The 13179-nt window shown below is 34.0% G+C and overlaps 2 protein-coding genes across 4 annotated transcripts; one reads left to right on the top strand and one right to left on the bottom strand.

Moving 5' to 3' along the window:
- The first annotated feature begins 7050 nt into the window (after positions 1-7050).
- LOC105172964 (thaumatin-like protein 1) lies at positions 7051-10946 on the top strand. Of its 3 annotated transcripts, XM_011094589.3 has the most exons (4): positions 7057-7483; positions 7799-8465; positions 8747-9114; positions 10048-10946. In XM_011094589.3, the coding sequence occupies exons 1-3, from the start codon at positions 7414-7416 to the stop codon at positions 9102-9104; spliced, it is 1095 nt and encodes a 364-aa protein (XP_011092891.1). In that variant the 5' UTR covers positions 7057-7413; the 3' UTR covers positions 9105-9114; positions 10048-10946. The 3 variants fall into 3 exon arrangements, with proteins under 3 accessions (XP_088742143.1, XP_011092891.1, XP_088742142.1); XM_088886016.1 differs by lacking the exon at positions 10048-10946 and having other exon boundaries at positions 7058-7483; positions 8747-9340; XM_088886017.1 differs by lacking the exons at positions 8747-9114; positions 10048-10946 and having other exon boundaries at positions 7051-7483; positions 7799-8469.
- On the bottom strand, positions 9855-13101 carry LOC105172963 (endo-1,4-beta-xylanase 5-like). The gene is made up of 8 exons (XM_020697346.2): positions 12421-13101; positions 12267-12301; positions 11897-12053; positions 11574-11746; positions 11377-11478; positions 11117-11263; positions 10390-11028; positions 9855-10297 (listed from the first exon to the last, which is right to left on the bottom strand). The coding sequence occupies exons 1-8, from the start codon at positions 12494-12496 to the stop codon at positions 9962-9964; spliced, it is 1665 nt and encodes a 554-aa protein (XP_020553005.1). The 5' UTR covers positions 12497-13101; the 3' UTR covers positions 9855-9961.
- Between the last annotated feature and the right edge of the window lie 78 nt (positions 13102-13179).

The following is a 13179-nucleotide window of genomic DNA, read 5'->3' as shown; positions in this document are numbered from 1 at the left end:
TCATGTATTCAACAACGAGATAGATTGGCCGCAAATGCGTGAAAGACAACAAACCCAACAAAGATGTTTTTCTACACAATCAAATGTGCAGGTGCGGGTTCTCTACAATAATTGGTTTTTTTACATATATATATATATATATATATATAAATTTGTATACTATTCTATTTTTACAAATTAATTGCATTGTTTTAGAATTATATAAAAAATATATACTATTATATTTGTATAATTTATTGTATTTTTTAAATTTATACAATTTTATCATTAGAAATTTTTTAATTTATTATATTGTTAAAAATTAATAAAAATATAATTAATTTATAAAAAAAACTAATATTTATATATAAACATATCGTGGATGCTTACCACAACATGGTTTTTTTCTTAAAAAAATAATCTTTTAGTCGAGTCGTGATCACGCCCACGATTCGACATAAAATTGTTATAATTTTATATAAATTATATTTTTATATTTTTTTAATAATAAAAAAATAAATATCCAAAAAAAGAGAACATGCATTTTTTAAATTGTCTCTATTCACTGTATTAATCTTGTCGAGAGACATCTAATTAAATTAATGGAGGTGTAAAAATGATTTTCACATCCGCCCACGCTAAATGCTTGTAGTATAAGTAGGCCCTCCACCCTTCTAAGAAGGGACATTTGGTCAATTAGAGCTAACAGATTTCTAACTTATGGTTTGATACGTGTTTAGAATGTGCTTATTCCTCACCTTTATTTTATTTTTCATTAATTTGGAGTTGTGTCCGTCCCAAATTCCGAGTTTGAAAAGTTGATAATGTAAGTAAACGTCTTATATTAATTACAAATAAAGGCCTTGCATGATTTATAAGTCCAAGACCTCATTTTCCTACCAAAGTGTATTTTCTTAATAAAATCGCGAAGTTCATACAAAATTAAAGTAAACAATACTTCGCACAATGAGAGACCGACAAATTGCAAACCACATTAGTAATTAGAATATTAATTCATTTGTTTAACGAAATGAAATAATTATTGATTTTGTTAAAAGAATAAATAGAGAGACATAAAAATATCAAAAAAGAAAAAAGAAAAAAGAAAAAAATGGTTAACAGTGACTCAGTAAAAGTAAATAATTCTGATTTTCTTACAGTCTTTTTTTCCCTCTACTTTCTTTTGGGTGTATGAATTTTGTAGCACATCTCATCATTTAGATTCCCTATTGTCTTGTTTTCTTACTTGCAAGTACAACCCATGACAGCCTTATGTCCATTATTTTACCTTTTATTTATTTATTTTCATTTTCTTAATCTTTTTTTATGCTTTCCATAGACTTTCATTTGGGTACAATTTGAAGATTTTATAGATTTTTTTTTTTAAAAAAAAATCCCACAAAGGAATAGCAAATTCAACAATTTTCTTTCCCCTTTTATTTTTTAGCTTTTCCTTTAATTTTTTTCCCCCTTACGCAAACACCGTCTATGCTTAGACAAGAGGTTTGGTGTGGAATCCTATCCGTTTATTAGTATGCTAAAATGATAAAGTTGAATCCTCATGACTACAAATTTGTAATTCCAGGAATGTGAGTATATACTTCTTTTATAGGAACTTATAGTTTATTCTACGTTCCGTTATATGTTATATTTAATAAAAATTACTGGTATATTTAATCAATTTTTAAATTGAATATATCGAATAATATAAGGAATAATTATACTTTTTTTTCTCAAAATTTGGTGTAATTTGAAAAATTATATCTAATATCCTTAATGTTTGTTTATATCTATCAAATAAGTCCACATCACTAGTCAAAATTCATCGCATTTGCTAATATAAATAAAAAAAAAATCTAATAAAAATTCATATTTATGCTCAATTGACTTATTCCAGATTTATTATAGGTCAAATAAATTTTTTATGATCAAACTATCTTTATGCATCTTCATATGTCGATACTGTGAGGATGCATATCTTTGCTGCTATAAAACTAGTTTAGTCAGAATAAAATTATTTGACATGCAATGACGAATCAAGGATAAATATAAATTTTTATTTATTTATTTTTATTAACATTAACAAATCCAACAAATTTTGACAAGAAGATGGTCCTCTTTATTAGACAAAAATAAATCTGAGGAGTATTAAATATAATTTTTCAAATCACAGGAGATCGACGTTTAATTGTAGCAAATTTAAAGGTAAAAAAGTGTAATTATCTCATAATTTAACAATCTGTATAATATAAAGAAAATTCTTAAATACTTTTTTCCCCCACTAATCCAAAAATAATAAAACACACATTTTTGAGTTTGACTAAAAAAAATTGAACTTTGAAGAAGTGCAAAACTCTGAGTGGCATCAACAACCCAAACTTTTTGAGTCCAGACATGTCATGCAATGATAATAAAAACATGATGACTTTGTTTTCTAGTAACAAATAATAATTAAGTGTAATGATGAATGGTAATAACATAGGCAGAGCAGCAGATATGTAAAAATGAAGCAAAAAAAGACCAGGCCTCAAAAGGGGGTGTTTGGTTGCAGGACAACATATTCATGAATTCTCCACTCCTTACTGCTTCCTCTCTGTCATATTTTGAATGGGACCACCAACATTCCCTCCTCAATTTGTCCCCCCTTTCACTGCATTTCTTCCTCTCACTCACTATTACTGTAAAATTAAGTTCAAATGTACACCACATTCCCTCATTTCATTTTCTCTATTTTTTTGATAAATTACAACGAGCTCTTTTTATATTAGATATAATAATAAATATAAAATTATCAATACCCCTCTAATATTATTAATTGTCTAACAATTAGCTTAATGCGTTACTCTCCATTATATTTCCGTCCACTCTATATAATGAATTAACCAAAGTTTTCCTGTGGACTATAGATTATAATTTTACTTATTCTTACGAAAAATTTGGAGTTTCTTTTATGGACTAAGTTGATAATGTTTTTTTATAATTTTTTTAAAATTTTTCATTCACCTCGTCTTTTTCTTGCAATTTTTTTAGAAAAGAAAAAAATACAGTAAGAGCAAAGTTGATAATTCTATATCTTCACTCAAAGATTCCATAATTTCATCAAACATCAAGGAGTATCTGTAATTTCTCAAATAATTAGGGGTATTCATAATTATGTCAAACTTTAAATGAATTTGTTGTGATTTACCCTAAATCATATTGGCATCCCTTAACTTTACATCTAAATCCATAAACAATTAATGCCTTTTGCACAATTACAAGCATACCTCCTCAACAATGTTAGTACATTGTACCGTAGGGAGGTTTGTGTAAATTTTTGATACTGAACAGACGGTCTACCTGTAATAACAATTACAATATCAAATGTTGTAACTGAAATTTTACAAAAAATAGAGGAGTTTGTGTATTTGGACTTAACATGAAGTGTGCCAATGTAATTTACTTCTTCTTTTACAATCTTTTTTACTTTGGTTTTGTTCCTTTTCTGATAGTTACTGTTTTACTTTAGTTTTTACTTTTTGGAATAGGTGTTGGTGGAAGTTGGTATAGACTATAGAGCAACAAAAGCACATGAAGAATTTGCAGTTGCTGCTGCTCTGCTTCGTAGTCATACAGTCCTGTTCCAGTTGTAGCCTTTCATCAGACAGCAAAAAAGAGAATGTTTTTGTCCTTCACGCTAAATTACTTTAAATATGGGATTTGGTAATAACTGTCCTTACTTGTAATGAAGCAAAAATTTATGTCCTTGGAAATAATTAAAGCTTTTTTGTTGGGAATTCTAAGTTAGGAACTGTCCTTAGAAATAATTAAAGCTTTCTGTTGGGTCAAAATTTTTCATTTTGTTCCTTTTCCTAGACAAGTAGAATGGAGAGACAACTAGTCTGTTCTCTTCAGACATTGAAACAGAGCACTCTGAGCTCATATGTCTATCTATGTATGATGCTATGAGTTTATTTGAGGGATGCAGTTTAATAATTCAATACCAGTATATGTGGCACGTTCAAATATTTATTTATTATTTTAAAAACATATTATTAGATTAATAAAAACTAGAAAATGAGAAAATAATGAAAATAAAATGAGAGAAGAAAATGGGCTGTGAAAGTGAGAAGAGAAACAATGAAAAATTTAGAAGGGAAAAAAATATTAAAAAAATAAAAAAATTGAGAGACAATAAAAATAAATATAGGAATAGGGTACTTGCAATTATTTATGAGTTATCATGTTGATTCCTACCTTGGGGGTTGGGAGCCCAATTAGTTTAAATAGGGTTACCCTTTCCTCTCTCTAATTACATGTTTTTTCCAAAAAGAAAATAAAAATAGTCATCCAAATATATTATTTTATTAATCTGTCTTATTTTCTCAAAAATATTTTTATTATTTAAAAATAATACAAAAGAGCCAATTATTGGGCTGGGCCAATTGCACATTTGCTTTACGAGCTAGAATGGAACTCACAAATATTGGGCTTGAATTTGGACCTTGCCCGTTAACCAATCAAGATTGAAAGTAACCTTCTTAAATATTGTTAAATTGACGCCTATGGGCCCAATTAGGCCTTACTAATCATTAATACGGGCGTAGTCATTTGGGTCTTAGCTTGAACTCAGCCCAACTAGTCCAGATCAATATTCTAACCCCGGTTTCAAAACCATTATTCAAAAAAAAAAAAAAATAGAAAAAGAAAAAACCCGCCCCCCTTTTTTTTTTCTTATTGAAAGTGAAAAAAAATAATATTGACTTTAATACCCTGAAAAAACCTTCTTTTGAATAAAAAAAAAAAAACAAAAAAAACCTTCTTTTGTTACACAAAGTTGGTAACTTTGTTAGTGGTTGAATGGTCCATCACATCACAGGTGTGCCTTCTTTCGATCACAACCTTTTGAAGAAATCACATGTTTTTAAGACACAATCACATGTTCTATTTGGTAACAACGTCTTACAAACAATAGTTTTCACTATATTTAATTAAAAAAAATAATTGATTTGGTTGCTTAGAATGGAGTGTGAAAAAGAAAATAAATTTAATCATTATTTACACCATATAATTTTGAGTAATAATAAAATTGAAGTTTCCATCATTTGATTCTGTTAATAAAAGATTGAGGCCTAAGTGAAATTTAGGGTTAGATTTACATATAATATATGTTGGGGTCTTGATGTTGATGTGTGGGTCAAAGGTACTACTGCAAACCTAAATGCATCAAAAGACGAGCAAAAGGAATCCAAAGCGGGACACCCTTGTCCCATTTTAAAGCTCCCACTCCCTCTGTTCCGCCCAATCTTCTAATGGGGATTTAATTCCTGTCCAAATTAAGGGTTGTTTGGCTATCTAAGTTGTAAAAGTTTGTAAGATATTTTAAAGTTTATAAAACGTTCAATTTTATTATAAAAATAAATTTATAAAGTGTTTAGATAAAATAAGATATTAAATCTTATAGCATATGAAAACATTTTATAAGATATTAGGATGCTTAACATAATAAGATTTTTTATTGGTAAAATAATTATAATGTGCATGATACTATTAGGATCAAATAAATTGTTATTTCTTGAAATATTTTGTTTTAAAAAATTTTAAAACACACATATTTAGTTTAATTTCAAATAAAAATTTAATAAATAATTTTTTATAATAAAAAATAACGTATTATTATCTAAATTTTTTAATAAAAATAATATATATTTACATTCATACTAGTCGGATATTAATATTGAAATATAGTTTGTATTTTCTTTTTTAATGCATGATATTTCTAGTCATATAATTTATAATGTCTTTATCTTTTTTAGTAAATATTAGTCTTATTTTTATTTAAATATAATAATTTATTATTAAATAAATAATATTTTCTCTTTTTCAAATGTTAGAAAAAATTAAATAGTAACAAAAAAATTTTAAATTCTAGAGAGAGAAAGAGTCTATTTTTGTGTGTGTGTGTGAGAGAGAGAGAGGAGTGTATGTAAGTGTGTGAATGAGAATATTTTTATTTTATGATTAATTTTATATAACTTATAAGATGTTATAAAAAACGTTATGAAAGTTAATTTTTTTTATTAAAGAGCTTATAAAATCTAAAATATTTATTTTGAGATCTTATAAGCTATTTAAAAAAAATTGTCAAATACTTTATTGGTACTTATAAACCTACATTTTATAAAATATTTTTAGGAGCTTATAAACTTAGCCAAACAACAAATTAAATCAATTATATCAAATAAACAAAAATTAATTACCATTTATTATTACAGTATAAACAACAAATTTATTATTTAGTAAACACAACATTTCACACATAAAGTATAATTCTAACCCATGACGTCTAAAATTATAGGGCTTTGTATTCGTCAATTAAATCAGATGTCATTAACATACTAATATATTATACTTTTTATATAATTAACTTAAATTTAATCATATTGGATCCGGGCTCTATGAAAAAGTATTGTTGACAGAATTGAAGGGTATATCCGAGGGGCAGATATGGCTGCCATCTCAGCAGTCAATTGACCTCAAAGTGTTTAGTTTAGATGATTTGACACCATCGCTCAGTAACAGGTAGGTACGTGTATGTAGATGCATCATTGAGATCTTGTGTTATGAACATGGGATACATAAATGTTTGGCCTATCTTCTTAACGACTAATATAAATTATTATTATTATTCAAGATTTTGAAATTTTTTTTAATCTATATATATATATTCATTTTGAACTCAACATCTCCACAATTAAATATCGAGTCATAAAACATAAAGGTGTCCCTAAAGAGATTTTACAAACACAAAACAAGACTACAATCGATATCATGGGCCATCTTATTTAGATCAAAAGTTCATGAATTTCCAACTTCCAACACATATATGAATGAACTTTTACATACATTATATTACATATAAAGTTATAGTTATTCCATGATTGTAAATCCCATAATGTTGTAAAAAACATCATATTTACTCAATTTGTAAAAAAAAAGTTACAATTTCATGTAAGTTTGAAGTTTGCAAATATGTATAGAAAAACACATGATTGATTAAAGTTTTGCAGAAATTTTGAGAGAACTGGTGGCAGTGGCTGCTGTTTCAAAGACCAAAGTAGTGTGTGTAGTGTAGTTTCCAGAGTCCCCATCCCCTTCCCATTCCCACCCTGTCTTTGTCTTTTACCTTTTTATTTTTCGCTTTCCCCCAAGAAATAATAAGAAATATATGCACTTAATTTCAGTAATCAGTAGACCCAGATATCCCCATTTCTCGCCGTAGCTTTCCGCCAGCACTTCACCAGAAACTCAACTCAACTCCTGCTTCAATACACTGCGCCTCGCCGCCTGCTCAAGTACAAACTGACTGCCATTGCCCTTCCCCCCAAGCATTCACCTCAAAAAAGAACAGGGGGGAAAGGAACCCACAGCTTGTTAGCTTCAAGCAACGCTTTCATGGATCTCTGGTTTTCCTACTTAAGCCTCATTCTCACCCTCCAAATCTCTCTGCTCCTCTTCTCCAGAGGTACAACTAATCATAAAAATCTCTCGTTTTAGCTACATATATCTTCACGTTTTCAATATAGATCTTTTAAGTGGGTTTTTTGACAAATGTTTGATGTTTCGAACTGGGTTTGTTGATCTTTTTTTTCTTTTTGGCATAAATTTGTGATCTTTGTTGAAGTGGGAACGTTTCCATTTTCTTTTTATTTTTCAGAACTGTTTTGATCTTTGTTGAAGTGGGAACGTTTCCATTTTCTTTTTATTTTTCAGAACTGTTTTGATCTTTGAACTGTGTGGTCCTCTGAAGTGGGATTTTCCCCTTTTTTCTCCTGTACAGCTGCATTTGGAGCTAAATTCACATTCGTAAACAAATGCGATCACACGGTATGGCCCGGTATTCTAGCCAACGCCGGCAGTCCTACACTCGACAGCACTGGGTTCGAGCTCCCTCAAGATTCCTCTCGGACATTTCTCGCTCCCGCCGGCTGGTCAGGTCGGTTCTGGGGCCGAACCGGATGCAAATTCTCCGACGAATCTGGAACTTGCCAGACAGGAGACTGCGGGTCGGGTCAAGCAGAATGCAATGGGTCTGGGGCAGCTCCACCGGCCACGCTTGCAGAGTTCACGCTTGGGACTGGAGGTTTAGACTTTTATGACGTCAGCCTCGTCGATGGATACAATCTGCCCATGATAGTCGAAGCAACGGGCGGTACAGGCATGTGCGCTTCGACCGGTTGCGTGACGGATCTCAACCGGGCCTGCCCGTCGGAGCTTCGGGTTAGGGGTGGGGCAGCTTGCCAGAGCGCGTGTGAGGCGTTTGGGAGCCCGGAGTATTGTTGCAGCGGCGCGTTTAACTCACCCGCGTCGTGTCGGCCGTCTGTTTACTCTCAGATGTTTAAGTCGGCTTGTCCGAGATCCTATAGCTACGCTTATGATGATCCCACAAGCACCTTCACTTGCTCCGGCGCGGATTATACGGTGACGTTTTGCCCCTCAATGCCAAGGTAAAGGAAAATGTTGATTTCAATCACCTGTTTTTCCTATCTTTCTTGATCTTTATTACTTGATTCCAGTTGGTATTATTGTTCCTCAATATTAATCTGTTATTTTGTCTTAAAAATCTTGATTATATGGTTTGTAAGGTACAGTTCTTGATAATAATTGTAGAAAGCAGTTATCTTTTAACCCATGAGTCTTTAGCTAAGATAATCAATCTCAGTGTAAATCTCATTGAATGCGAGTGCTCAGCAGTGAAATCACACAATTTTCTTGCTGTGTTTTGCAGTCAGAAATCTTCAAAAGATCCAACCCCAACAACAACAACAACAGCAACAACAGGGGAAACTAATGCTGAGACATCTCTATCGGGGACGACGACGGCAACAGGGTCAACTAATGCTCAGACGTCTCTACCAGGGACAGACACAACGCCCATGGCCGGGTCTGATTCAGGACCCGCGCTAGGGGTAACAGGGTCGGACCCCGAACCAGATTTTGGGTCGGGATCTCAAGCTATGTTGGCAGATGGATCATGGATGGCTGATATGGCTATGGGGGGTTCAGCTAGAGTTTACTGCCCGTCAGCTCTCCGGGCTGCAGGCTTCATTGCTTCAACACTTCTCATTTTATCCATTTTTTCTTAGTAATTTTAAGGTAAAGCTTTGTTCCTCTGTTGCTTGGGCTGCACAGCCTAAGACTCGAGCCTTGATAGGGAAAAAAGTAGAAGGATGTGTGGAAATTGAACCGTTGGAGCCACTTTCTCACTATTTTAATTTGCTGACAGCGTAGGACTTAAACGTCTTTATGTTTTCCCTGAATTGTGTATATGTATTGCTGGTTTTCTTTCTTCCCTCCCATAAAAGGTGTTGATCAGTTTAAAGTTTATGTTGTTAGGAGAGGAATTCTGAATTTCCCATATAATCTATTACATCACAGTGTAATCTTTTGCTACTTAAAATTTGTCCAAGAAATCTTTGTAAGATACTGAAGAGGGTCTAACCTAGACAGGAAAAGCACTCTGCCTCGGGTGTGTGTGTAAAAATGTAGTCTGATGTCTGAAAAAAGGGGTTGCCATTGCGGAAATTACAAGCATAGCTTTATACTTGTCTGCTCTTGTTTCTACTATTTCTTTTCCTTTTCTCCTCCGCAATCTGCTTTTCTGCCTACATTCTTTGAAGGATTGATTTTGAAGCTGGAATGGAATGTGAAAAGCAGGACTAGTTTCATATCTGCTTAGCCATTTCTGGCAAAGCTGAAATGGGAACTGGTAAAAGTGATCTTGTATTAATGCAAAGTATTTACCAGGATTCAGACAAGATGGTTGGGTTTCAACCTCATAGTGCCCTGTGGTGTTATCCACTAATCTTCCTAATCATGCTCTTTAATCAACATCGTGGGCTAATTAATTAGTTCGTTTATAATGCTGTCCAGAATCTTGATCAGATGGGACCTTAAAGTAAATGGTGTTGATGATGATCAAATCCAGACAATTTTAATCCAGTTACAATTGAACGTTAAAGTGTTTGGTTTCTTTTCCTCGTGAGAGCGATAATGTTGAATAGACTGTTTTGTTGCCATACCTTGCAGTAACCACGTACTCGCCCAAGATCCCGAAGAAGCTGTAGGAGCCATGCTCATCTGTTCGGCCCTCCAAAGTACCCGTTTGCCACTCTTTTAAGAGCTTGTCAACTGTGTCGCCTGCCGGAAGATTATTGAAGTCACCATCTGTAAGGCACATTTGGTAGCAGCCACCTTGGCGGAGGGCCGTCCACAGGATTATCCCATTCACAGCAGGATGTGAGAAGCCTTCTCTCAGAACTTGTTCTAAGTAAATAGCCTGTGAACAAAGCAAACAACCATGTTCTGATGATACTAATTATACTGACAAATGGTGATTTGATCATTTTAGGCGGAGATGGATAAACTAACCTGTGTTTCCTTGTTGAATTTGTTGCTAATATCAACCTCAGTCAGCCAGATAGGAAGTCCGAGAGTAGCCAACTTGTCAAGAATGCCCCTCATTAGAGGAGAATTTGGCACATCAAAATGACCCTGGAGTCCAATTCCATCCATCGAAACCCCTCCTAGCTTTAGCTCTCTCATTCTTGATACATATGCATCCACAGTCGAATCAACATCTTCGCACGTTTCCACGACATTGAACTCATTCATGAAAAGCGTTGCTAGTGGGTCGGCCTCATTGGCAGTCTTGAAGAATTTCAGGGTAGCATCAGCCCCTAGTCGTTCCTCGTAGAAATCAAAATGTAGCATCTCATTGCTAACATCCCAGTGAATGAATTCTCGTTTGTATTTGTTCATCAGGCTTTGTATTCTGGAGCTGACGGCCGATTCCAGGTCGCTACGAGTTAGGTTTAGAACCCATTTGGGAGTGTACTTGGGGTTCTCCCAGAAAATGTTGTGGCCTCTTGCAATTATCTGGTTTGCTCGAACGAATTCCAGCATCTGATCTGGTATGGTGTAATTCACCTGCCCTTGTATGTGTTCTGTTGCATCCCATTTGAGTTCGTTTTCAAACACCGCTGCATTAAATCTCTCGACGAACCATTTCTGAGTAAGAACCAAAATCATAAGCCCTTTTTGCTTTACTTTGCAGTATATCCAGCTGATGTGCGTGTAAACAAAAGAGCATACAAACCTGATATTCTAAATTTCCAATAATGGTCTTTGCTATAGCAGATCCAAATGGGAAGTCTTTAGAGACTTGCTCTACTCTTACTGCTGCCCCGTGCAATTCTGATCCCTGTCTGTCTGAAACATGAATGGTGACAGCACGCTTCCTTGCCTATATCAGATAAGAACACATCAGCACGAAAAAGGAATTCACCATTAATGTCAATCAAGAAAATTTCGCTAGAACGATGAGTTTTTGTTTTCGTAGAGCTGAAAGAATCCGACCTCATTGATTTTTGCCTCTTGATTCAATCTCCATTGTTCCTCAGTGAAAGGCTGCAGAGAAGCACTGGCAATTGCTAAATTGACATCTCTGCTGTCTAAACTCTGTGAATAACAATAAGAAACTCTTCTACTGTAAATTCTGGTTATTTACAACGTAAGAAAAGAACAAACTATTAAATGAAAGCATATTTAATTGCCTGGATATAAAGTTTAGATGAATTTGACGATGACGACAATACAAATCCACCCTTGAGAAAAGACCAGCAGCCCTGCTTTGCAATCACAGTCCCTATGCATTTTATCGTAGTTTCTTCCGTGACGAGGCTGGTCCTTATGAGAGCTGAATCCGCATCGTTTGTCTTGATCCAAACTGTCGTATGATGCAATAGTATGTTCGTTATCACAAGAAATTCAAGTCTGTTGCTTAAATTTACTCGCATTCAACTGTTTGTTTACAAGACTGCAACTGTTCCAGTTTTTAAGTATAATGCGGAAGTAGAGAAAGGAGAAGGAACTCAGCTGGAAAAGCAATATTTGGTGCGTTGATTGAGGTTTGTCAGTGGGAACGATAGCGAGTGAAGCCGATCACCATTATCCAGAATGACCTGTTCTATGTTTGGTTCTTGATTCTTGAGCATCCCTCCATTGTAAAGTGGCTCCTCAGGTTGTAATTTGCACTGCGTTGTAAGAAAAGTATGTAGTTGAAGTAAGTTGAAATTATTGGCCATGTCAACATTAGGACATCCTAGGATTGAATGACTGTAAATAATACGTCCAAGTGGACGAAACGGTAGATTAAAAGAATTCTGCGTAAAACGTAGACTTCCGTACACTCCTGAGAAAACAATATCCCAATTAAGCCAAAGAAAGACTGTCGAAACCTCGTATACCTCAGTATAAGCAGACGAATCGTAGAGTGGCCCATCTGCGATAAACAAATGTCAATACAATGAGAATTCTAAATCACAACACACACACACACACACACACACCTGTATACATATATTTAGAGAGAGAGAAGAAGGGGGGAGAGAGAGAGAGAACCATAAGATGAAACAAAGGGTGAGGTGAAGAAGAGGATGGAAAATAAGAGAGGAGGGAAGAGCAGTAGTTCTCCCATGCTCTCTGCGGATCTTCAGCGTAAAGAGTTGCAGAGAATGAGTTAAAAGTCAGGTTAAGACAAATAAAAAGATAGAGCAAATATGGGAATCACAAGTGAAACAGTTGGTTTGTGAGGAGCAGCGTGCCTGTTCACATGCAACAACACAAACCCATTTATACACGCACACACACCCCACTATATATCTTATACAAGCATTTCTATCTAAACTGTAATTTGGACTTCATGATTCCTCCACTTCTCTCATGAATTCATTATTTTGGACTTGAGAACTTTTTTGTTAGGCTTAAGTGATGATTTTGGTTTAGATTGCAACGTGATGGTGCAAGAACCCAAGAATAATTGATTTTGACAAGATTGACGAAAATTCTTGCTCAAATCAGAATTAGTCACTTTCGTCAATTATAGTGCAAATGTTGTTGCATTACATCGCAACATAATTAATCATTCTTTCTAAACTAAAAGAAAAATTCGAGCGGCAGCATGTATGCTATCATTCTCGTGACAAGAGTACTTAGGAGCTGAACCAAGTCAAAGGGAAAGTTTTGTGCGGTGTATATGCAACAAATCAATATTTTCTTTCTTCTTTTTTGGTGAATATTTGAGTGCTTGGGACTGAAACTGGTGGTGCGAAAAGTGGTTCACGCGGGCGAGATAAGAATGGAAAACGATGAAAGGAATTT

Source organism: Sesamum indicum, linkage group LG10 (genome assembly GCF_026168435.1).
Source record: "Sesamum indicum cultivar Baizhima isolate 11 linkage group LG10, ASM2616843v1, whole genome shotgun sequence".
NCBI classification, from domain to species: Eukaryota; Viridiplantae; Streptophyta; class Magnoliopsida; order Lamiales; family Pedaliaceae; genus Sesamum; species Sesamum indicum.
The sequence above is the reverse complement of the archived record's forward strand: the minus strand, read 5'-3'. Positions and strand labels throughout refer to the sequence as shown.

What these genes read in the sequence shown, in the direction of transcription:
- LOC105172963 (XM_020697346.2), bottom strand. Translation starts at nt 12,496, where the DNA reads ATGGGAGAACTACTGCTCTTCCCTCCTCTCTTATTTTCCATCCTCTTC. An exon ending in TTGGAAATTTAGAATATCAG is followed by an intron (nt 11,029 to 11,116) that starts GTTTGTATGCTC and finishes GTTCTTACTCAG; the next exon opens with AAATGGTTCGTCGAGAGATT. An exon ending in AATTCAACAAGGAAACACAG is followed by an intron (nt 10,298 to 10,389) that starts GTTAGTTTATCC and finishes CTTTGTTCACAG; the next exon opens with GCTATTTACTTAGAACAAGT.
- LOC105172964 (XM_011094589.3), top strand. Translation starts at nt 7,414, where the DNA reads ATGGATCTCTGGTTTTCCTACTTAAGCCTCATTCTCACCCTCCAAATC. An exon ending in TCTGCTCCTCTTCTCCAGAG is followed by an intron (nt 7,484 to 7,798) that starts GTACAACTAATC and finishes TCTCCTGTACAG; the next exon opens with CTGCATTTGGAGCTAAATTC. An exon ending in TTTTGCCCCTCAATGCCAAG is followed by an intron (nt 8,466 to 8,746) that starts GTAAAGGAAAAT and finishes TGTGTTTTGCAG; the next exon opens with TCAGAAATCTTCAAAAGATC.